At 39.1% G+C, this 26,442-nt stretch overlaps 1 protein-coding gene across 1 annotated transcript in view; it reads right to left on the bottom strand.

The window, feature by feature from the left end:
* SLC6A2 (solute carrier family 6 member 2) overlaps positions 1–26,442 on the bottom strand; it is a gene marked incomplete at both ends in the record, with an annotated part of 72,615 nt that overhangs the window by 31,134 nt on the left and 15,039 nt on the right. The window contains 2 exons of the mRNA XM_082489527.1: positions 13,000–13,237; positions 16,966–17,097. Of these exons, the coding sequence (XP_082345653.1) occupies positions 13,000–13,237; positions 16,966–17,097 (370 nt within the window). The remainder of the gene's footprint in view (positions 1–12,999; positions 13,238–16,965; positions 17,098–26,442) is intronic.

Genomic DNA, 26,442 nt, shown 5'->3' with positions numbered 1-26,442 from the left:
AAAGTTACTTTCAACTTCTTTTTGAATGGGCTATTGTGAGGCTGCAAAAAAGTAGTTGGATAGGAAAAGAAACTGTTGGTAAATTTAAATTGGATGTAGTTGTGTAACTGTGTTGTTCACTGAGACAGTGGAGTGATAGCAGAAGAAATTCTGTTGCTTACCAGGGCAAGCTGATTCTTTTGAGACCTATATAATGAAATGGATGGAAATGTAGGAAAGAGCATTTGTTCCCATGACTGGTGATATCTACAATTAGAGTTGTCAAAACACATTGTGTGCAACAGGCACAGGGATATGGGAGAGATTTCATAAACGACCTCCCGTGCTTTAACTCAGTTCTATGCTATCAAAGTGTCTCTTGCTGCTTTTTGAAATCTAAACAGTGCAGAAAGATTTTGCTTTACTGAAAGCTGTATTTGCAAAGAGGCATTGTGGCTGGAGCCCTGCACTAGAGGAGAATCGCAGAGCTAACTCCTGGGTCTGATACAGATCTACAGGATGCTGGCTCAGGGATTCAGTTTCTTAGTGTTTTAGTGCCCATCCAGATAAAACAGTCATGACCTTCCTTGTCACCTCCCTTTCTCTATCACCTTTTATTTGCTATGCACTGCTTGGGTAAAATAGAAAGTTGATCTCTTTTGGCTTGTCTTAGCACTGTGATAGTACAAACAAATCAAATCAAAGAAGTCCTTTTTACTGGAGGACCTTGACATGTTTTATGAAGACATCTACGTTTTAGAGAAGCTGAAGCACTGAGTGATTTGCCCTGCATGACTGCAGACATGTAGAAACTAAAGCCTGAGGAGTATAATTCCAGCCTTATTGGCTATCTGCATACAATCTCTTACTAGATTGATGGTGCTTCAGAATTAACTTACTTGTCTTATCAAGTCAGAGAAGAGTGAGATAGTTTAAGTTCTATGAAAGGCCAAACCTGTGTCAACTTAAATGAGGAAAGCTGAAAAATGTCTCTGTACTACTTAAACTGTAGAAACTTGCTGGGAAAATTACGGCCCATTAGAACGATCCATCTAGTAATATGAAAGAGTTGCATACAATTCCCTTTTGATCCCCAAAGCATCAAGATATGATCAGCTAAGAATTTAATAGTTCTGCTTCTGTAGTTTCTCAGGTTTAATAAGAAATGCTGTATTTTTTAACTGTTTCAGTGATTTATCCCAGGTTGGATAAAAGACTTGTAGAAAATGTCCTCCTAAATTAAACAGCTGATCTGTTTCTGTTGCATTGTAAGGCTAATAACAAGTGACCATGTGTTTGTGGCATATATTCAAGAATGTTCCTATTTAGAAAGTAGGAAGTGAATTTAACTCTTATATAACAATATAGCTGTTACCTGTGGAAACAGTCATAGAGGCAGACTTCTTTATCTCATCTAAAACCCCATTATCTTTATTTAAATGCAAATAAATAGGTAGTTCTCATTACTTAGAGTGTGAATAAAAACTACCTGTATTTCTGCTAATAAAGTATAATTTGCCAGAGGATCCACAGGTGTAAGTGAATCCTGGGCAGGGATTTCCTCATTCCATTCTGAATTTACCAGCTTGGACAGCAATAAGTGTAGCTGGGGAAAGCTTCATAGGCTTCTGATCAGAGCATTTGTCCAGGACCTTGGGAGGCTTTAGGCAATCTGTGCTATCACAGTTACACTGCTGTCACTATCAGAGCTGGATGTTGTAAAAAAAAGTAATTTGGATTATGATGTGTAGATGTCTACTCAGAAAAACTGAATCTGAACTTGCATTCTTTGTGCCCGTTTAACTTTTTATTATTCTTGCCCAAATATTTTCTGGATTTGTAAAGAAGCCGGCTTCCTTTAGGGTTTGCTTTCCAAGAAGCAGCTAGCAATGTCTTACTGTTTGGAACACTTGCCAGAACTGCCGTTTCAAATGTGGGATTCCCAGGATTTTCAGGAGAATCTCCATTCCAAGTGTTCTGCTCCCTTAATCAGGTTAACGGATCATAAAATAGGAAGAGAAAAATACTTTTTAAACTAGTCAAAACAGCTGTGTAACTGGGCAGCTAAGCGAGGAAACCTCCATAGGCAGCTGCTGTTTCTGAGCTGCAGTTCTGGTGGGTTTTGCTTCCTTTTCATTTTTTCTTTTTTTGTTTTTCTTTGTGACCTCTGAAGAGAAGTCATAGAAGCTTTCCAAAAGATGCCCTTTTTGAGAGTTGCTAGGAAGTGGTTCATGAATGTTTACCTATTAGAAGCTACATTTCTGTTCCAGTGGCACCATAAAGTATAAAACATCTAGTGCTAGACTGTGATGTAGGTTAAGATGTGCTGACATGCGTAGAGATTGAGGAGGAGAAAGCAGCAGCCAAAGTATTATATAGACTAAACTTTCTTGGCTTAGAGGATATAGCTCTGTAATGTTCTTTGAAAAACAGTCATTTTTTGGAGAAGGGCAAATTTGAAAAGAACTTTGCATTCATCGTGTACATCCAAGTTAGCATACATCAGTGATGCTACAGAAAATCCAGTTAGCTCAATTATGCCACAATTATTCTTATCTCACATCAAGCAGCTGAGGCTATTTTTAGCCTGTGTCTTTTAAGGCAGGTTTAGTAATAAATCCCTCATGGGGTCCTTTAGATTATACTCAGTCACTTCCCTTATGCTGGCCACAAAGAGGAAAATGTGAAGTAAGGAGATACTGCAAGATTCCCCGTTGACGAAGCTCTGAGGTCAAAACACCCAAATTTTCAGCCTTTTGATGTTACAACAGAATAATGCAATGTGGCCAGCATCCATTCCTGAATTGAAGTTGCCTTCACTAGTCGTAGGATTGTCCCATTTCCCAGTACTGTAAAGACATGTACAAGTCATGGACGGAACGGCATAAACTGATGTTAAATCCTTAAGCCAGGGAACCAGAGGAAATACAGCACCGATTGGTATCAGCCTGTGTTGTCTGTCAACTTCTTTAAATTATGTCCAAAGCTACTGAGAATGTCTTAAGTAAAAGCTTCTGAAAGTGATTGTTGTTTCACAAGTATAGAGATATTTGTCCAATTCTGCTAACAAAATAAACTCTTATAATTTACAACTCTGATTCAAAGAGAAAGGAAAAATCAGATGCAGTAAGACAACTAGGATTAGTATTTTTGCCTGCGGAATGTTGTTGTTGAGAACAGAATGAAAGTAGATGAGAAATGCGTGAAAAAAGGAGAAGAAAATGTTACGGGGGAAAGATTGAGAATAAACATTAGCAGATGGAGCTGACAGAAAGTAGAACAGGGACATATTATATTTTGCTGAGCAAAATACAAGAGGAGCTAATAAATTGTTTAAGCTTTCTGATATTCCTGTCATACCTCTAGCAATAGTTAGTTAGTACAGCACCAAGAATCAAAGAACATGCACTAGAGATAAGAAATTAACTATTTTTCTATCAGTAATTTGTGCAGCGAAGCCTGATTTATGCTGACTGCTTTCCATGTAAGGGAGTGTAAATTACATTTGCAATGAATTTGAGACGGTACATCTCTGTAAATATGGGTCCCAAGAGTCTTTCTGCCTGTCTGCAAGAGGAGCAGGAATGTGAAGGCATTTCAGATTGAAGCTGCATATAGAGACTCTAGTTTCTCTTTGGGACGTTTCTTCTGGTCCTCTCCTTCCCTATGCTTTCTGCTGGCAAGATTCCCCTAGTCACCCAGTAAATCTGGCACCAATTCTTGCCTTACTTCCAGACTGTGTTCAGCTAAAGGGAAATAGTTCACTTCTGTTGAAATCAGCAAACAGTAATCTGTTTGCTGGTACCACTGTCTTCTGTTTTGTCTTTGTGCAGCACTTGGGTCCTTTTTAATTTGGTGTTGGATTATGAAGAGGAAACGGGAAGCCCAGCTGTATTCACACATAAATCCTACTAAAGACAAATTATTGAGGAGGCAGGGGGCAGCTGCTCAGTGGGACTCAGTAAATGAAGGATCCAGTCATAGTTCTAATAATAGGCAATGTTGGAACCAATAAATTATTCCGTGTCCTAGTGTTCCCATCTATAAAATACGGATTATTATAAACCTTTGCTTTGTCTTCACTCTGAGCAATTCAGAACATACTCTTTATGGAAGTGGTGAGTATTTGAGTATAAACAGGGAACCAAACCAAATGAAAAAGAAATATCAAGGGTCACGATCTAAAAATTACTCTGTATCTTGTTCACTCCAAAAGAGTTAATCCATAGCCAGAAAACAGGAGTAAGAGTTTTAGGGGTAGAATTCTCCTAGACTTTTTTGTCAGACTGGCTCTTTCTAAGGACCCTTTTGTATTATTCATCCTTAAGCAGATTTACATCATTGTATTTTGGAAACTTAGAAGGTTTTGTACAAACACATCAATTAAAGATCTTGGAGTAGGGCCTCATTTTCCCAATCCCAAATCAATTACAACTTTAGGTTTCAATCCTAATATGATCACACAGCTCCTATAGGTTCATTCTTTCTCTTTGCATTAAAGGCAAAAGTTAATTTGCCTAAATTTGATGTGATCAATAGAAGCATATCACTCATCTAAACAATTTTTAAATGTGTTGTATCAGCTTTGTTCAGATTGCAAAAATGTCATCAACTTGACAGAAAATTAGTATGTTAACTAACAAATGTATTCGTTTGTTAGTTAACATATTAAATACTTCTAAAAACTTAAATACGTCTAAGAACTTGCAAGTACTTCTAAAAGTTAGGAGTCAGTTTTATGGGATCAAACCCAAATGGCTTGCATACAGTAAGTATCAGCAAATTGGCTAAGATATAAATAGATACAGTCCCGGTCTCCTGAGCTCTATGTCCTATTCTGGTAGTTAAACTAGTTTTTATGATTTAAAACTTAATGCAAATTGTAGATTGAAGATGCTAAAACGACTCTTAGTGTATACAGTGTGCAATGTATAGAAATTAAATTACATACTCAATTTAGAAGGCAATTTGAAGCATGATAATTGTGCTCAATTAGAAGGCTCTCCTACATGCATCTCTCGTGTTATATATTTGGGCAACCGCAGTTCAGTTGTCGTTGCTGCCACTTACCTTCAGAGTATGAAATACAGTTGGTTCTTTCATCTGTGGAAGGTTGGGCTATCTGCATTAAGCAGATGTGGATAGGGTTCTTTTTGCACGGAGTTTGCCAGGCTCCAGGTATTTTTACTTCAGGTACAGCACTGCTTACATTCAGCTGTACTACTTCCGTGGCAGTTTGTGTCCACCAGGTGTGCATCCACAGCTGTGGTACAAACCCTGCAGACCCGAGTTGGCTCCGTGCAGCCTGAACACCAGTGTCTCCTCACTGTAATTCTGGGGATAGGGCTGTAGTGCAGAGATAGCAGAGTGGCTCCACGTGAAGTCAGCAGACTGCAACAGGGTTAGCCTAGCTCAGACCCAGTTCTGCCACACATACAGACGCTGGCTGAGCTGCTTGGGTGCCTCTGGGTGCTTTGTAAACATCCCAGTATGGCATCACTGCGATGCAGAAGGATAGCCTGGCTCCAGGTGAGTGCTCTCCACCAGACAAGAACATAGGAAAAAGGTGCTGAGCCATCTGACGTGCAGTGCTACATGTGCGCTATATACCTCTCCCGGACCCTGGGCATGCTTCAGAGGTGTGCCAGGGGCTCTGCAGCAGCCGGCCTGGGTTCAGCTGGATGCGCTCACTCCACCTCTCTTGGATACTGCCTTCTCTTTTGCCAACACCTTTGGGTTTTTCTGTTTCTCAAGATATTTCAGCTCCCTCTTGTGTTGGAGAATGGACCTGTGTAGTGGACTTCAAGCTAGATTTTTGGGAATCACAGAAAAATAACTCACCAGTGGCACCCTGGCTTCCATATAATAAATTATTATTTGTATGGAATGAAATGGTATTTCTTTTTGAATTGAGATAATCCTGGAATCATACGTGGCCACCAGGACTAAACTCTTCATTCACCTAGAATGTTTATCTCAACTCACTGAAGTCTTTACCCAGCTTAGTTCTCCCATTAACTTAATAATTCTGACCTCCCCCAGTATTTGTGCCACTCTTCAGCACATTCAAGCCTGCATAGCACACAGAAAAAAAAAAGATTTTCAAAATCTGCTTTTAAACGCATTATATTGAGATTTGCAGATAGCATGGAAACGCTTGAATTTCACCCCTCCGTAGATCTAATGAATACTGAACTCCTGAAAAAGGATTGTTTGAGGATACATGGAAAGCAGTCAGAGCACATGTGCTCCCAACTGCCCCAGCCCTCAGTCAGGAAGTTAAGTGGTGCTTCAGTCAGCACTCTCTGTGGGCCATGCACTGCCCGAGACAGGAGAGTCATAAAAGAGCCTCAGCCTCTCCAAAGAAGCTGTTGAGCTTTCACGAAGCTTTACTGATTTCAGAAAAGCTGCGTGAAAGGACACAAAGTTGCCAGAACAAAGTCAACCATAGGCCCATGTGCAACAAAGTGAGGACTGCTGACACATTTAAACAAATGAATGGACACTTTATGGTTTGACATTTGTTGTACTGCTGGCTCCTTTACACAGTGAGGTTAAGTCTGTAGCCTTTTCATGGATTAATACTTAGATGTGATAGTTTTGGATGAGCAAGCACTTTCCCTGTAGGAAGCTACACAGAAACACTAGCCATGATACTATGTCAGTACTGTGTTGTAGAGGTCATTTGATGAGAAACAGGTGAATACAAATAAGTGGGTGTTGTGTGTGACACCTTTATTGGCTTTGTCTTGAGCCATATGTACAGGTGATGTTCCACAGAGAAGGGCTCTGCTTCTGCTCACCAGAATTTCAAATGCAAGGTAATATAGGGGAGGTGCTGCAGCACTGACCTCAGCTGCTGTAATTATTGCTCAGAGCCTGGTACTGCTACCAAACTACACAGGATTCTATATGTAAAGATAAGCACTTAGAATTCCTACAAGTTAGTACAAAGCAAGCCAACTGCATGCAGTATAATTTGCAGCTCCTGACATTTGCAATATCTCATAAACCCCCCCTGCAAATTTAAGCTGGCAAAGTAGTCATTCTTCCACTCTTCTGGACTTGCTACACAAGGGTGTGTTGTGGCTTAGGAGTAATTTCCATAAAGCTGTCCAAAGCCGAAGAACATATGTACACGCTTATATGGATTGACCTCCACTGTACTCACATTTAATTTCTTTTCTCTTTGTGTAAGTAAATGGTCAACAAATGTGAAGATGTGAACATACCGGAAAAGTAAATTTCAAAGCTGTGCATTTAAATACTTGTGGATAGCTGTTTTTATTTTATGCACATAAATACTCGTACCAGATATTTCTGTACACTAAGTCAAAAAGAGAAAGCTTGAGTTACTTAGTTGAGTCCAAAAAAGTCAACACAGTCAAAAAGTAAATATACAACGTGTAGGGATGCAATGTGTTAGTCTCAGACTATTGTTGAATAAACAGTGCACCCATACGCTTCCTAAATATGCCTGTGCATTTAATATAGAATTGTTATCTAAAGCAGCTTGCTTATTGCAGTTTCGGCAATGTGGCCACAAATTTCTCACATAAAGTATTTAATAATATACCTGATTCTAAGTGCACTGAAATCGGAGGAGTTCTGTTACATTCAGCAGGTTTTCTAGGGGTGAAGGTGCAGAACCTGGCTAGAATTATTGTTAGTCTTTGATTGTGTGAGCTCTATGAAGGTAAAGAGATGACTGCTACCCAACTTCAAGCCTGTCAGAAACATCTGGCAGCTTTCCTTTCAATTAAGGTGTAAAAGATGAATAAGTCTAGCTATCTAGAGAGGCTCTTAATTTCTCATTGCTTATGAACTCTAATTCGTTTACAGGGTATGGATGTTGCATGAAGAAAAACCTCTTAAAGAAGCTTCAGATATATTCAGTGGAGGTTTGTTGTCCAGGAAAGGGGTACATCATTGAGAACTGCTGATCATGTTTAGCATGAGCTCAGAGCCTGTTCTTACCAGATGTGATTAGCAGAATATAGGGCTACCCACTCTCATTAGTTCTTGTCTGATTCAGTTTTTATAAGCATTTATAGGCAGAATTGCTTATGTTTACTTTTGAAGTTGTGTTTGCTCTCTCGGGAGTGATTGCTTCACAATTGTTCTATGGGGATAGGATCCTGCATCTTCCTTTGAAGCTCATAGTGTTGATCACTCCGTTTGACATGATAATGAACTATATGGGCCCTTTGGTCTGTGGTGGTATTTCCAGGGAAGACTTGTACCCCGAAGCAAAAACCTATTGATCTATAAAAGTAACCTTTGCTGTACTTGAGTAACCTTTGAGGGTTTTTTCAGAATATTGTTGGTTCACACACTCCTCATAAATTGCTGTTCATAAATATGACAGCTGTAGACTGCTGTGACTGAACGTTGCCTTTACTCCTTGTTTGTAGGTAGCTTTTTGTGATTACTCACAGCTGGCAGACTTGTGATTTCTGTGAATTTTCTTTACTGAATCTGGGACAAAAATTTCCCTGTAAAAATGTTTTACTTATGCAGAAAGAATGGGTTACAGCCCTGTGAAAAAGTACTATCAGAGGAAAATAGACATAGCTCAATACATTAGTTGACAATTTCACTGTTTTGTTTAAAATTGCCAGGATTTGTTCCTACAGCAGATTGTGATTTTTTACAGGCACAGTACCTTGTGAGAAGAATAGTGCTTTTGTTCCTCCAAACTGGTATTTTTTAATTGTCAGCGTAAATCAAAGCAAGATGGTAACAGATTTTTCCCAGTCACAAGAACGGAGAGAACAAGTATAAAGTATGCCTGTATTCAGATAAAATATTTAAATAGGAGTGATGTGGAAAAGCTAGGGGAACTTTTTTGCAGCGGTGCACTTATGTTCTTCCAAAAAAGCATTTATAATGAATTTTTTTTAACATGCATTGAAAGGATGGAAGATCCTTTGCATTTTGTGTGTTTAATTCCAAACCTCTCAAGAGGGAAGTAATTAAAGTAATGTGCACCTCCAAAGAGATATGGAATTGACATTTTATTCCTAACTGTATTTCTATTATGACTGACTATTGCTAGCACAAGGGCACCAGTTGTTATCAGATTTTTGGAGTGCTTGCTTTGCTAAGTTTGCAGTGTGCAATTACTTTATAATTGATTTTAACTATCTCTAATGAAGTATTGTAGAGGTCCCATTCCTTCCTGTTGTAAACAACTGTCCCATTATGTCAGTGGTACCTTGGCCTGAGTTAAGCCTGAACAACTGAAACCAGACTTAGTAAAATGAAACACTCTAGGAAGTCTTAAGTGTAAAACCACTTCAACCTGAATTATTGCCCAACTCTTAAGGCTTGGAAACAAAAGCCAAATATGTTTGTCAAAGTCTGTCTGTCACTGCTTTGGCATGGAAATTGTTGAAGTGATTTCTTCCAAGTCTGAGGCTTAGAGGTTTCTCCCTGCTTTCCCTCCCCGCCAAATACTGGACAGCTGAAAGATTTGGCCTAGATTCTTAGCAAGTTTTCCCTTCTCTCACTCAATGTAAGTGGTGAGAATCAGCATATTTCTGTTGAACTTGGAGGTGCTTTTCTTGAAGACAGATGAACTATCACATCACAGTACTCCCACTTCTTCCTACAGTTTATTCCTGTGCTGGTGGAGATCAGTCAGCTCTGCAGCTGCATGGTTTTAGGAAATAATCTATACTAAATTCATGGTCAGGCCAGCTTTGTGTGAGGGAATTGTGTCCCAAAGAGAAGAAGTATCTGTTTCTCTTAAGGGTAACCACCCCAGCTTTCTGCTGGTGTCTTGTTTTTGAAGTACCTCTCTTCGGTCATTCTCCAACTGCAAAACAGATGTTTGGTGTTTCTGCTCTCCCTGCTTCCAGTTCAGCCTGCCCACCACAAAGCAAGTTTGCCTGTGTTCTTGAAGTAAATATACAACCTAGAGAGCCAAGTTCAAGCTGTACCACTTCCCATGTAGCCTTGAGGCTGAAGACTTTAGTGCTTGGGCACATTTAGCATCCTTAACAAGCTTTCCTTAAGCTGCAGTGCCATCCCAGTAACACAGAGCAGCAAGTTCTTGTTATGCTAGTTACTGTGGTTGAAAACACAACCCCAAATACTCCAAATTGGATGGTCTCCTGTATGTCTTGGTAGTACTGAGGAGAATAGTGGAATTTATTTTCACCTCAGCTGACAAAATCACCCCCTTTCTATGATATTTTTACAGTGGGCAGCACTGCTATTGCTGTTTTCAATCCCTGTTTTAATAACACTAATTATGATACCTGGTTGTATTAGTGCAGGGGCTGGGCTTCCATAGGTATCCAACTGAAGTCTGAGTGGCATAATTTGATTTCCATCTGGTATAAAAGTAGCTGCTGTTTCCTTGTTTCTCTATATAACTGATCAAAACTCAAAATCTGAAATCTGTCATATTAAATCTACTGCCCAAAAAGTAATTGTTTCTGCTACTGCTAATAACAGCTAATATTGCTAGTACCTTGCACCACTGGATCGCAGTACAAACCTTAAGAAAGTAGACGTGATTGTAGAATTTGGAAACTGGTGTCTTCATGATGCTGTTACTTAAAAACTCTTCATCCACAGTATTACTAAGGAAGGATAAATTATCTATCCAGTCAATAATTTAGGATTTCTGGCTGTAAGAAATAGACTGACCTGACACAAACTATTCTATCAGGAACTGTAGTTCTCCTCTGGCAGAGATTTGTTGTTTAGGAAGTGACTAATGGCTATCTACCAGGAAGAATCAGGTGTGATTCCTATACAAGCACCTGGGTCAAGTTCAGCTTCTGTTCAAACAGTAGTGCAATATGGTATAAGGACACCCAATATTCTTAAAGGAATATTCAGCCTTTACTTGAAGGGGTTTTCAGAGGGAATGTAGCCAGTCAAGACCCTTAGTTGAACTATTACTTAACATACTGCATCCAAAAATGGTGCATCATTTTGTAAACCAACTATACCGATGCAAATTAAATATTACATCATCACTTCTATTTCCTGACCCTGTTGCACATAATATGAAACTTTATAATCAGAAGATTCAGCTCTCCCTGTTGTAAAAAGACTATGGGAATGAATTAGGTTGATACAAGAGAAGAAACACTGTTTTCTGAATTGGGCTGTCATTAGTAGATTGGCTCTGAGTACACTAAAACTTTGCACAAGTTTGGGTCTACACCTGAGCTGTACGGCTGGACTTGATGAGCTAATCCAAATACTGGATAAGTGAACATAATGCCCCTTGTGATTCCCTGTTTTTACAGCTGGGGAAGCAGATGTTACAGATTGTGTTACATGAGTGGTTACTCTTCTCATTTTTGTAATATAATCTAGTTGCTAATAAATACAGAGCTTAGGGACTTAATTATGGCCCCAAAATTTAGGGATCAAAGTGTAATGAAAAGTCAAATTCCCTTTTTATTCTTACCTTCTGAAAACTGCACCTTGAATCTATTTCATGGTGAAGAAAGACTCCTAATATTTCAAATTTCGGTGTACAGACAGAATCACAAATTGAGCTGTTTCCCAGATTAGTGGAACTAAATCAAAACATTGTGAATAGATTCTACGACAACCTCACCCACTACAGAGTCAAAATCATACCCCAAGCATGATGCGATAACAGAAAATGCATTGAACCACTTTAAAGGAGCAAAGCAAGAATATAGGGATTGTATTTTGCTTTAAAAAGGCCTAAGCACAAGAAAATTATAAAAAATGCTGTTCAAATGAAAATTTTGTAATCATGCAGTTCTTTGTTTGAAGTTGCTGAATGTATAATTTCTTTTAGTTCACTTCAAAGTCAAGTTCTTTAACTGACTACATGCATATATACCCTTTTGTTATAAATGATCTATCTTTGCATTTGGATTACGAACACATCATATATTGTCTTTGTAAGGGCAGTGGATTTCATAGCTGTCATTATTTGCCATTGTAGTGAGTTCCTTTGAACTCAACCCCCCTTATTGTTTTCAAAGCACTGAGTTTAGTTTACCCAAATCCCTGCCAACAGTTCATGTATCACTACTGATCTTTCACTGTGCTGCCTTCAGAGCAGAAATAGCAGCCACAAATGTTTCAGAGCTATAAACACAGACCTCAAGATCCCTACTGTAGCCAGGCATGCTCTAACACACACTAGGTTATTTATGGGAAGAGTCGTGTCCCTTTGTTTCTACAGGGTTGGACTCTCTGCTCAGCAGGTGTGTGCCCTGATACCCTTCTATTCCCAACACAGAAATATTAATTGATTATTCAGATTAATTCAACAGATGATTCAATTAGCCTGATGCCTATCGTCCTTTCTTTATCCTAATCAAATCCCTTTTTCCCCTGCAGGTCCATAATGCAATTATTTATACACAGATTGATATCTTTGTTTTATAGTTCGGTTGTTGATTTCTATACCTTTTTGGTTTTGGTTCCAAGTGTTTGATTTGAGTGTGCCTTTGTCTGTCTTGGCCCATATTGCAGAATGCTCTTTTGCTTAGGAATTAGAAAAAGCCCATCTTTCTACAACTGTGGCGCTCTCCTCCTGCTCAGCACTTCCTCTCACTTCATTGAACTATTGAAGCTGCTGAGCAAACAGAGGTCTGCTCTGAGATATTTTGCAAGTAGAGAATCAGGCCAAGTCTGTTGAACAAATGATTATTTTAAAGCCTTAAGAGTAGGCTCAGTTGGGCATACAGTCATCTTTGTCAGAATATTGCTGTGTTTCCTTGCCCTGGCAAAGTTGGTGCAAGCAGAAGTGATACATTGGGGAAGACTTGTGTCTTCTGTCCAATTCCATTTTGCTCAGTGGCAAGTATTGCATTTGTACAAGAGAAATCAAAGCTTGCAGATGCAAGAGTCTTAATCACACAGGTATACAGATCAACATTACAAATCCATTTTAACCTTAGTCTTCTGATGCTTATTCTAGAGGCTGGGTGCTAAGCTATTTTACCTTCTAGAGGAAACACTCTTAGACATAAAATGTTGAATAAATAGCAAAGCCAAGTCAACACTTACTCATAAAATTCAGCCGCAGGAGTGAGCTTGTACTTTGAATATTTGGTACCATTGCCAAGCACTGATGCATTGAAGAGTTTGGGATCTGTACAGTTTGGGCTATTCCAACTGTTGTCGCAGTTTGTCCAGGGAAGCTCAAATGTGAATGATGAAAATAGATAATACAGAGACCAAGCTATGATAACGTTGTAGTAGAAACCCACGTAAAGAGCTATGAGTATCACTGCATAGCCTACACCTAAAGACAAAGGAAAACTAGATTATACATTGCGTTTTATGTGCAACAGTATATGCAAACACTGTAGTTAAACTCAGCCATACATGGTTGCAAATTCATTTTAGATCTTCAGACCAGTAAAAGGAATTTTTTTATGTTTGCATGCACGCATGTGGACACAGTGTCACTGACCTTAAAACAAACAATTATATTAATGATTTTGGAAAATGACTGGCTTTTAGGAAGTCCAGCTGTTTGCCAGAGAAGAAATTAAGCAGTGCAATGTCAAAATTTGCTCTTGTAAAACTCTGTTGCTGATTTCCTTCCAATGGAGAAGATTGCAAGCCCATGTTAGGAGTGAAACTCACTTCATCTTCATAATGTCAGAGTCCTTGGCAACTTTTCTTGGAAAAGTAAAGCTCGAGACTTAAGTGAAGCTTCCCTATGCCTCACGTTCCCACCCTGAGCTAGTTTGGAACAGACACTGATCCCTCTCCTGTTTCTTTCCCATTGTTACTCTCCAGATTGGTTTCCACTGGTGTTTAACTAGGTCCAAGACATGCATGAAACAATCTGTGCTGTTCCACTGAGGGGCTCAAGTGGTTCTTGGGCATGCCATTAAATCCTGGTGAATAAGAAGCTTGGGGCTAAACTGTGTGCGGACCTTCAAACCATTTTATTATCTCCCCAGGATTACAGAATCCCCACTGTAAGCACTCTCTTTTGACTTTGAACATTTGGTTTGTATATTTGAGTACTGTGCAGTGTGCTTGGAGGGTCCCTTTAGGGAGAGAGTCCCAGAGTGTGCATGTTCTCCTCATGAAAATGGACATTTTCCAGTGGTTTGGGAGGAAGCTTTGGTACTAATGTCAGAGCAGAACAAAAGTTTGTTGCCAGAATTATTCAGGAAGTTTGCTTTACTTTGGCCTATATAATTTCTTCCTTTACTCTGTGTGCAGTGTTGTTCTCTGAATCCTATCCCAAAGTTGTATTACTTACAACAGGTAGAGACTACAGCTGTTTTATGATTATCATCACTGTACTGTCACAGCACCTAAATGTAAACCTGTACTTCTAATTTTCTTCAGTTTTTTGGAGGTGCTGCATTGGAGGCCTAGTAGTTGGAGATTATTAGGTCTTCATATTTCTTGATAAAGCAAGGAAGTAGCACTCACTTTGAGCATTAATTCTTGGTTTAAAATTTGCATAAGGAACAGCTGCTGACCCTGAAGGAGTTGGCAGTTCAAAGGCTGCTGCATATACCAAAGTTACTCTTTGCTCTTCAGGAGGCTTCAGGATACATAGACCAGTTTGCTCATCCCTAACATTGGGGGAAAAGATTGTGAAAGTAAAGATGAAACTGCATCTTCAAATCCTTGGTGCTTAAATGAATCCGGTACATTAATGCTCAAACTCTAGTGATGCATTATGATCAACAGAATGGAGCGGAGGGGTGAATCACCCAGGGGGATAATTCTTAAATGTTGATGTGAATGTTAAAATACTAAGTATGAATAATATATGTTGCCCTCTAATTGGATGATTTTCCGAAATTCCTCCAATTTAGGACAATGACAGCTATTTAATACTAAGATTAAAAAATACTGGATCAAATGTATCTTAAATGTCACTCCTCTGAAATCATAAGAATGTTCAGGAATGAATTTGCTCTCGTGTTTCTAGGTCTAGCTTTTCTTAAAAGTAATGCTGCACCGCCCACACTCTAAAATAGACCCCGGAAAATGCAGAGATGAAAACAGACTGTGTTGCAAAGGTTACAGGGTATATTTTTAATTGCATGTGTTATGAGAGCATCTCATTAGAAGTAGAGTCCTTAGAGTTCATAGCAATATTATTCGTAACTAAAATTAGTACTATAGTGCTGCTCATTTAGAGCAGCTGTTATAAATTTGTGTAGACTGTGTACTTTTTATGTGAGTGATTTGAGTTATCCTAGAAACAACTCAAAAGCGTTAGCAGTGAAATGTGTTTGTGTGTTATCAGAAGATTTGATAAACTTTAGAAGTCCTGGGTTCATACTAGTGCTGAGGTGCAAATACAACTCAATGCTTATTAGTTTTTGAGAATCAAATAACTTATGCTATTCTGTGTCCTAGTAATAAGAACACTTAAAAATCAACAGTAGTGTATGTTTAGTCCACCTTGAAAATGTCAGCTTAAAAACACAGCTGGAATGTCAACAAGACTATACATGAAGGTTCTATTTTCCTTTCTCATCATCTTTTCAATCCTGAAGTCAACAGATAGAGTACCTCTGAGCACAGTGGTATTTGGCTCAAACACTTTGAGATCCTAAAGGTCTAAGGTTTTCAGTTAGGTTTTCAAAATCCTTGTTGCCATCCAAAGGTATTAACTGATACTGGCAGGAATTTTGATTGAGCAAGGGTCTTCAGGTTCCAGGGTGCTGGGATGAATTTTGTCTCCCATGAAGCGATTATAGAAGGGCTAGGTAAATCTATATGAATTCATTTTAAAATTTTGGGGCACGTTTTTTATTAGCTTGCTTATTTATTTTTTATTATATCTCTAATTTTCCTGTGAGTTTTAGGTTTGACTGATAAGAAAAAAAACTGCAGTTTTCCTATTCTGTGGCACTAGACCCCTTGAAGAGGAAAGCTGTATTTCGAGAAAGAAGACTAACATTTACTCAGTGTAACCTATATCCAAGCACCAGATCCGCCAAGTTTGGATTGCTGTTGTTAAGCTCCTCAGCTTTTGTCAGTGACGGGATGAACACGATCTGAATTTTAAGCTTCTAAGATCAGCAGAGCTTGACTGGTTTAATTTCAAATAGCTCTGTGTTGAAAAGGCTTTTACATAAGATTTTAGATACAATCTGGTATAGATGTAGGGGAACGTACCATTTTTGCTGGTAAGCAATGCTTAAGAAAAATATTTAAGGAGCCTCAAGAATTGTTTCATGTACAGAAAGCATATGGCTTCTTTCACCCAGGGAGATCTCTTTCTCCCTGATCAATGCCAAACACCCTGATCAGCATCCAGACATCTAACCTCAGCTATTTCTTCCTTGCAGAATGATTGCAACTCAGTGCACAAGGCAACAGACCACAGCCTTTTATTCAGTGGCACTGGGGAGTTAACCCTCATGGAAAACACTCAATAGTAATAATAATGTTTAGGTTTTAATAAGTGCTTTTCATTGCTGGATTTGAAAACCACTTTACCAAGTCTATCAGAATCATTGCTCCCATTTCATAGGCAGGAAAACTGAGGTACAGAGCCACAGATAACTCATGTGATGTTACAAGTCTAGTGGCTGAACTACAGTCTTTACAACTCCATATGAGTTGCATGCTGACTTCTGCAGAGAAAGCGCTGCACAATGAGCTGAATGGAGACAGTGGTTGTATTAGTTGCTGGCGGAGACAGGGCTGAACTGACCTGTATGGGATTTGTTATTTCCAAATGCTTGCATTGCCAACCCCACCCTCCACCTAGCGATACCCAGTTCCTCCTACTCCCCAATATGCTGGGGAAAGGGAGGATGGGGCTGAACTCCTCTGTTGCACTCCTTAGCAATCACCCTGAAGATGATTGCTGTGGCTTTTCCCATTTTGTGCTCCACCTGTGATAACAAAAAGACTTCTGACTTCAAGGGCTGGGGAAAGGTCAGCAAATATCATGCTGTCTGTGGAAAGATGAGAGACCTTTACTTTGTTTGTGTGGCACCCTCACAGTGCTATTCAAGTGAGCAGAGGGACACTTACCTTTGAAAACTGGACAGATTTTCCACACAGTGGCAGCCCCTTCTCGGTTATACTGTCCCAGTGCTAATTCCATATAGAACAGGGGCATTCCAGCAATGATTAAGAAGAGGATATAAGGAATAAGAAAAGCACCTGAAAAGAGAATAATTAGATATTGTAGTTGGTTTTAGTTACATTTTGCTTTATTGCTTGCTTCTACTGGCTAAAGACAAAGCAACTGCCTTTGGGAAGTAGAAAGGAAATACCAGGAAGGAAGAACCCATGTTCTTTTGTCCCTTTCCTGTTTTTTTTTTGTTTTTTTTTTTTGTTTGTTTGTTTGTTTTTTGTTTGTTTGTTTGTTTTTGTTTGTTTGTTAAGGTCTCAGAGACAGAACCCCTGAAAAAAAGCTGTAGACCATGGCTTCTATTTACCCCTAATGCTTCCCCTCTGCTTTTGACTTCAAAGGCAAAAAAAAGTGTCCCTGAAAATGAATGTCTATCTGAAGAAATGATGCCAAACACACTTGCAGAGGTAAAAGTGAAAGGGACTCTGAAAATTTTTGTCAAGTGTTTTTTAGTGTAGTATGTCCAAAAGGGAGCATGGAGGCCAGTAACAGGGGAAAAGAAATGTTGTGCAAGTTCTTGTAAGTGTGATTTAAATCATACTGTTTAAAGTGTCTGCAGGAACCTCTGGCTTGAAAATTAATCACTACTGGTCAGCCATACGGAATTTGGGCTTCCATGGCATATTTTGCGTTTTGCTATAATAAATTCCCTTATGAAATGTGTTAGACAACACATCCCTTTCCAACCTAGTGATACTCATTGCCATTAATGGGGAGTATGTACTAGGTTTCACTGCTAGCCCCAAGTACAGCATCTTTATATTGCAGCAGGGCAGTGCTGGGGCTGCTTGCACCTTCCTGAAATACAGAGCTTTACTTGACTGAGGATTCTCCTGTGAGTCCATGCCACAGAAACTATCACCTGTAGAAAAATCCCGATGTGTCAGTGCCATTAAGAGTATTGCCAACTGAAATACAAAAGGATCATCTAACATTAGAAATGATCTGAAAATTTCTTAGTGATTTTATATGATCTCAGGTCAAAGGGCATGGCTACATATGATACTATAAAACAATTATAGTTGGTATCATGTTTAATAACTGGATTCTCTGTCAGTCCTCTGCTTTGTGGTACCTGTAAAGTGTAGCTTTTATTTTATTGCATAGCTTGGTCCAGAAAAGTTCAATTCATGTAAGATTTGTCTGTATAAAAAGATTAGATTGTTTTGATAAATAAGGACCTGAAAGAGTAACTACACATCCTGAATAACTGATTGCTGTCCTTGGGAGTTACTTATGAAAAAGAAACTGGACTGTGAAAATCACAGTGATGTTGTTCAGGAAAAGAAAAAAAAACAAAACCAGCAGCAGCTCTCTATTTTTCCCAACAGCAGGTAATAAGGAACCTTTGCAAACCTTTAAAATCTGCTGTACTGGTGTAGTAATTTGAAAACTTCCTTTGCAAAAGGAAGTAAGTTTGCATTGTTTCCAAATACATAAACTTGCAGAAGGTGTGTGTAGTCCATAAAAGCTAAAAGCATGACTGCAGCTATCTAAAACATGCCAGTAAACAGAAAAAACTGCATATTTAAGAGGTACTTCTGAAACTACAGTCGTTCTTTTAAAAGTCTGAATAGTTGTTGCTCCCTTACCTTTCATGTTTGCTTTTCACAGATATTACTAGCGTAAGCTGCCTACCATGACTATTCAGAGAGGGAATTTTGAGTATATACTGGAGAATAAGAATAGAAAAGCAAACTCTGTTCTCTTAGTCATACCACAAATCTAGTTCTAAAAGTAACGTGCTGTAACATAATGGTAAGGGTAATGTATTCAGCAGTCAGTCATAAGTTTAGGCATTTGAAAGCTGAAATCTAGCAAGGGAAACAGAGATCAGGTATATCAACAGAAATAAAAAATAGCTTAAAGCTTTGAGAATGTATCCTAAAAGCAGGAATATATTGGTTGGTATCACTTTGGGGGCAAGAATCTTATTCATGAAGTTTATATGGAGTGTAGTGTGAATGCAACCTGTATTTACATAAGCCACCTACAGTACTAGCGATACATGTTTTAATAATACTTCAGTGTTGTTCATAAGCTGCTTTCTATGGTTGTCATGTTGAACTGTCATATGTTTGAATATTGTAGAGAAAAAAATATTTGTATTCAACAAACACTTGATACCTTGCAGTTCTGAGCTCTGTTCAATGTTGAAACATACTCAGCTAAATCAATCTGGGGTACTACGTAATGCTTTCACTATATCTAGAAGTATTTTAGGTGATATTACTGTCAGATGTCTTGTAAGTGACGGCCTTTAAAGTGCCATACTTGTCTTGCTTCTATAGTATTGCAGTGTGTGGAGCTGACTCACAAACCTAGCTTGTATTTGGGAGGTATGGAGTCTGCACGGACTGCTGTTTGATTAACGTCAATGTCAAGAGACTGTGGAAAACACTTTGCCACAAATTGAATAGGGAAATTTGTGTTTGAGGAAATTAATCCTGGAGATGCGTAGTGGACATACATATTAAATGTTAGTTTAAAATACGTGTTTTTTAAGTATGACTAATACCATGATGAACTGTGAAGTGTACTGTACTTAGGCATACTTGCTTGAGCGTCATCTATTTGGCTGCGAGTCATTCCAGGCTTTAGTTAAAGGAGGTTTCTCTCTCTTTTTTTTTTTTTTTTTCTTCCCCCGCCCTGCCCCCGCAAGGGATTAATAAGGTGTGGTGTAATTTTGAGCAAAGAGCAGTTACGCAGTATGGCAGGATTTCATAGCTGGGTTACTTTTCAGGTAACTAAATGATTGAAATATTTTGAAATTGAGATAAATCTCAAAGTAAGGGTGCTTAGTCACATTAAGTTGACTTAATGTTTTGGAGACTTCTGGAAACTTCTCGTTTAGCAGCTTCTGATTAGGTAAAAAATACCAAAAAGTCAGGTATTTTGTAAATATCTTGATATTTCCTCTCCTCTTCCCAGCCAATATCCAGAATCAAACTTCATGGCGTTCACTGAACCCTTTCTGAGATCGTGGGCACTTCAAAGGAAAATAAATCATGGTCAAAGTATTGAGCAAATTGCTGTAAACTAGAATGATATGCAAATACTTACAAACAGCACATGGGTGATATATGATCACCCTCACTTTGTGATTGCGCAGGGGCTCCATCATAGGACTGGTTTGTGTACAGTATCTTGTGAGCAAGAGGGGTTGTTTGGAAGGAGGCTTCATACCGCCCTGCCTGTGCGAACATCTGTGGGGCAGGGAGGAGGCAAACCGGCATCCTGGTGGGCCTCTTGCTTTAGGTCCACTGGTGTGAATTTGAGCATCACACTAGACTTCTCTGAAGGAGCAGCCTCACTGCTAATGCCTACCTGGTCTATGGAATCAAAATGTCTCAGGAAGAGCGACATGACACCAGCTGCGTCACTCCTGCCTGCGCCACTGGCCCCAGGAAACTGCTGTGCTTTAATTGCATGAGTCCGAGGGACCAGTCAGATTTGTACAGCCCAGACAGCTGAACTCTTAGGGAGCGTGCAGTTTGGCTAATGCTTCAGACTAGCTTGCCAAAATCTACCTACCTCAGAGAGCTGAGGGAACGCAATCTGTGGGATTGTTGCATTGGCAGTAACACACTGATAGCACTCGAGGGGATTCCACTCCCCTACTGCGTGATGGGATGGGGCTGAGCACACAGCTGCATCCCACAAGGCAACACCGGTCTCAGCAATCCCCAATGTTGCCTAATTTCCCTTTACAGCTAAAAATCTGAAGTAATTAACATCTGTAATACAGCCCTGATTTAAGAGACATACTTGACTTGCTACTGAGTTATGTGCAGTTCAAAATCCACAGGTTGGCCTTGGACTGTTGTGAATTGCTACATCTCGCTGTTAACAGATTTCATGAGATGCATATACACCCCTTAAGGTACCAGTGTGTACATGGAGTTCAGACAGCCTTGTGTCTTACGCAAAACTAGATTAGGTCAAACCCTCAGCTTCTACAGGAACCATCTGTGTGAAACTCCAAGTGGAAATTTACACAGGTTTGTTTTTTTTTTTTTTTTTTTTTTTAAAAAAAACACCCCCAACACTATTGCATTTACTTAATGAAGGACAAAATACAAAACAGGCTTTGCATTCCTGTGTTCAGTGCTGAAACAGCTTCTTAATTTTGTTATAACAGAATCCATGCAAAGAGCATCTCTTCCCTCTGTTCTTCAGCATTCACAGATCTTATAAGAGGTGGGAAGCAAAGGGAAATGCAGCTCTAAATAGTCCTCTTACTCCTACAAGTAGGTCTCATCTTGCTTTTAAATACCAGAAGGAAAGAAGCATCAATTTACTAATGACTGAAAAAAGATCATTTAAACAGCTGCTCTTATCCTAAAAGGATTGTTGATGCACATACAAGAAGTCGGCCAGGACAGGGGTAGTTGAAACAACTTTGAACTATTTGTGCTCGTTAGCCTTCTGCATTTGTTACCATGGTTATTCTAGTCAAAATGTTAACTGGTGGGAATGTCTGCTAAAACAACAAACTTTGAGCAAATATTGTAGTATATTTTCAGATAGGAGCGTTTCCAGTATTTGTGCAGGAAAAGAGTCTAAAAACAAAGATCTCCCAACTGGTGAATTGAAATATAAGCTAATCTCTGTATCTGATCAACACTGCTTGTTTTTTTCCATACAGAATAGTACTTCAAACAATATCAGCAAACAGTTGATAGAATGCAGTACATTTGCTTGGACAACGAGGAAAATGGGTGGAAACTCTAATCGGTGCAGACTCTTGTGAATGGAAAAGGAAGTCCCTGATGCAGAGATCTTGAAATCTAGATCGTACAAGGTCGCCACAGGTAGAAAAACGAGGTAATTGGGAAGGCAGGCATTTCTTAGTACATGAACGTTCGTTCTGGCTCTTCAGCAGACTAGCTACCAGCTGGCTTGCACAGCCACTGAGGGCACCTCTGAAGGAGGCGAGCCTGAACCTGCTGCTGGCTCCTGGGAAGGAAGGGGTCGAAGGGTAGACCTTTACTGACCTGAGATTAAATGCAATAAGGGTTTGCGTGGCACGGCAAAGAGAAGTCAGAGAAACAAAGGAGTATGATGTAACCTCAGTGTCAAAGCCAAAATGATGATTTTAACAGCAGCTGTATGATGATGTTGAGCCCAGCCAGCAATAGATTATAGTAGTCAAAAATAACATTTTTCTGCAAAACAGACTGCGTGACATACTATAAAAACTTCAGCAGCACTTTGCACGTATAAAATCCTCCAAGTATGCAATAAAATCTTCCAAGTATGCAACTTTTTTCATGGAAAATATTTCTGAATCATAAAACCAGTGGACCTATACCATGGTGAGTGACGTGTTTCTTTTGAAGCCCTTATGTTTAGCTAATCCCTCTAACAAACCATTGCTAGATTTGAACCTATTTATATTTCTACTCTCAATTTGGGCTTGGAGCCTTCATTTTTTCTAGAATTCCAATTTTAATAGTGTTCCTTTCACTCAAAAGAAAGTGAAAACAAATAGTTTCCAGAAATGGTTCAATGCTGTTCATGGGCTGATGCCAGCTGAAGCCGGCATTTTTTGTCTTGAGCTGTTAACCTGCTGCTGCCTTGAAATCATTTGAAGTGACTTGAAGTGTATTTATAAGCTGGACAGTGGGATGCAACAGAAAGGGTTACCCAAGCCCTTCCATGCAAACCCAGTCATCTCTCTGGCTTTTTATTACAAGAGTAATGAGCTAAAGAAACTCATTAGTAGCTATTTTGAACAAATTAATGACAGTTAAATATACCCAGCCACTCAGAGCAGCATGATTCATTCATAAATAACACCCAAGTCATTGGCTAAAGTCCTGTTTACATAAATTAATGAAATGATCACATTTACAACAGTGTGTAATGTAAAGATAATCGCAGGAACGTACAAGAACAGAACCCTGGCCTATGTTGTTTGATAGGAAATGAAAGAATAAATAAAGAGACATGGTGAGTTTGAGAGAACGTAAATCAGGTTGGTTCACGATGGCCAGTGTGGCAGTGGGAGCTCTGGAGCTTTGGGGGGGGTTCCTGCTGCTGACCTTCACAACGCTCTCACTGCTGCTAGCTTAGGAAATTGAGCCATTCCCATCTTCTGCCGTGAGTGTGACTGTAGAAAGTCCAAAAATTTAAAAGGCTGCAGTGATAGCTTTTGTTTTCATATCATGCCTCCTTATAGCAGAGGTACTATTAGAGCTGCCCCCTTTGTTTCTAAATAAATGAATTAGCATCAAGGGGAGTTTTGACGGTAGTTTGGTGACTGACCTGAAGTTTGTAACAATGTGAAGGTCTAGCTACTAAAATTTCTGCCCAAATCCATCTTGTTGATTTTGTGGCTTTTTCTTTTTTAACTATGTGACTGGTTTAAACAAAAATGGAGAGTGTGAGCTGGAATGTGAAGCCAGCTTGTAGACCATTTTGTTATGTGATTTATAAAATGCCTATTATTAATGTTCAATAGGACAGGGTTTGTAGGAGTGGTACTATCTTTTCCTGGAATAGCTAACACTGTTGGGAACAAAACAGCAAACTTTCTAGTTCCCAAACTCTTCAGAAGGTGCTGGTCAGAGGAAGTGCCTAGTGCTCGACTGTCGGGTCAGCGTGCAGATGCCTAGCTGGGGAACGCTGCTGCTTCACAATAGACATGACTGGAAGCTTAAGAGATGCTAAATTAAGAAGAGAAAATACTATTTTATCACTTTATTAATAGGAGTGCTCTATTTGTGTTTTTCCCCAACCTTGCAATTATTACGGGTGACACAAGGATGTATTCACCTGCAATTGCATTACCAACAAAACCACCCATGTAAGGTGCAGGCTGTACTTGAGATGTACATTGATTTATTGGTGGCAGAACATCTATGGCTAAAAAGATTTTTGAATGAAGACATTAGAAGCTATTTGCTGTGAACTTGTGGATCAAGAGAAGCAGGTTTTGGTGGATTCCAGCACTAGAAAATCCATAATAACATAACCTCATGTGAGAAGTTTTCCTTGAAATGCGTGTACTGAAAAACTATTTTCTGTGATGTACAGAATATAGTCATGTACGTGAAAGGAAATACTACTTCATCGGCTTTAGCTGTCTCTTCAGTGTAGGGAAGTCCTTGCTTGGTGCCAGGAAGATTTGGCAACTACAGTTTTACTTTGGTTCAGAGCAGACTGTTAGTCATGGTTCTCTCTCCCTTCTCAGAGAACTTGTATGTTCATTTGTGTTTGGTTTGCCTCAGTCAGCTGTAAACTAAAATGAATGTTTTCAAAATTCATGGATCCATCTGATTTGATGCCAGAATGGATACTTTGATCTAACTGCCTGTCTAACATAAACTAGCGTTTCAGACAGAAGAACATACAATCCTGATCTGAAGGTACCAGGCACATCCTTTGCTTTTTTTGGTAGTTTATTTCATAGGTTAAGAACTTTGGTGTTATAAAAAAATATTTTTTTTTTTTTTAAAATCATTATTTCTAATTTGAATATATCTGACATTTGATTGTGGCAGTGCTTTCCCTGATAAATTAGAATACCATGCAATACTTTCTGCTTACTTTCTGTGAAGATGCTTAAGCGCTGCAATTGAGTGTTTCAGCCTTCTTTTTATAATCTGAAGAGACTCAGTGAACTAAACTAATGAATTAGTGTAATAGTGATTCCTGCTTTTCTGTCTAAAATTCCCACCTTATAGGTATTTCTTGATGCCACGGGTTCGTATACTGGCAGGCTGAAGGGTTTTGCGAGCACTTTTTGTACCCACATTAAGCTACGGTACCCACTTTCTGAGCATTTGATGCTTCAGGAATGCCAAGTTTCTATCCCTGAGATGCCACTCCACCTTACCAGAAAAGAGCCTGGGATGAACCCTCTGGAATTCAGTCCCTCATTCAGGCAGTGTTAGTCCTTGCTTTGGTCTTTCTCCTCTTTCTGACATTCTCAGGATTGCCCCTGCGCTCGCTGCTCACTGTCCTGTGTACATTGTACATGGGATACATGGGGATACTCACCTCCCAGTTATGCCACCTGCGTTGGGTGGCTAATATGAGGTGATAAAACTGCCCTGGCAGAGCTAATTAGAGCCACAGTAGTAGCTAATGTACACAGTGGGACACGGCATGTTAAAAGTGCTTTGTTCTGTACAGGCAACAGTGCAATTTCTGATTCACAACACAACCTCAGATGGAGGGTGTTTCTCTTAAAGATTGCTTTTTCTTTTGCAGCTTGTCAAAATAAAAAAGAAAAGCCCCAGAGCTAAGCACCCTCTGGAGAGGACGCAGTACCCATTTTAGGCAGCATGAGATTCATAACTGTGCCAGGGTAAAACAAAGTGCTTAAGACATCTTAAATCAGCTCCAGACAAGTGCCAGCCAGCTTTCAGGAGGATTAATGTACAAACCAATAGGAGGTAAATGCCTTGAAATTCTGCTAGAGAAGAATCAAGTACAAACACTCTGAGGTACGCTTAGAACTTGCCTTACCATTTAGTGATTAATCCAATTTTAAGTTGTAACTCCAGTTTTTGGACTCAACAACCAAAGCAAAACATTCCTTTTCCTTCCAGGCTTTATTAGAGATTTATTTGCAATAGTGGAATACTTTCTGTCCTATGTTAATCTTTACAAACTCTTGCACAACAGAATCCTCTAAATTCATCCTATATTAATCAAGGGTTATATTCCGTCACAGAAATATGAGACAGTTATACGTTCCTATCTATAAGAATTCTAGTAAATCTAACCTTCACTCTCAGTCATTAGAAATGAAGCCTTCAGGATGAATGTTCTTTCTGATGCTGCTAAAGGAAGCAGAATAACTACACTGTAAACTACATATAATGGGTGTTTATACAGGGCTTTAAAGTAGAAGGCAATGTTACATACACTATAAAGCCATTCTCCATGTTTTATTAAAACCCACCTATGTTTTCTGTCAACACTACATGGAAGTACTCTTTATGTACAGTTTTCTCCTACATCTATATTTCTTAGACATGCTATGTAAACTACAAAATACATTTTCACACATATTTTGAAGTAGATAGTATGCTAGCTAGTCATAAATAATATTTTCTTATAGAAGACAAATGTTGCATCCGTTTAAATTATTTGTAAACTTTAATGGCTGTGTGTGAAGCTGTTAGCAACGATTTTGGCAAATTTTGCATTACAGTGATGGCTACTACTGCATAATTGCCTAGAACAATGCAAAACCCTGGACTCTTATGAAATATTATAGTTGCTGTTGGAGTGTGCTAAAATTTTGGAAGGTCTGGGCAAGGGTAGCTTCCAAATGGCTGTGGCTTTTTTTTACTTTGTACCTTTCCATTAGCACTGAACATGAGAATTTCACAAAAACTGTCACACGTTCCTTACAG

The sequence above is a fragment of the Vanellus vanellus genome, assembly GCF_965231255.1.
Source record: "Vanellus vanellus genome assembly, chromosome: 12".
NCBI classification, from domain to species: Eukaryota; Metazoa; Chordata; class Aves; order Charadriiformes; family Charadriidae; genus Vanellus; species Vanellus vanellus.
Note: the sequence above shows the minus strand (reverse complement) of the source record. Positions and strands in the feature narration are given on the sequence as shown.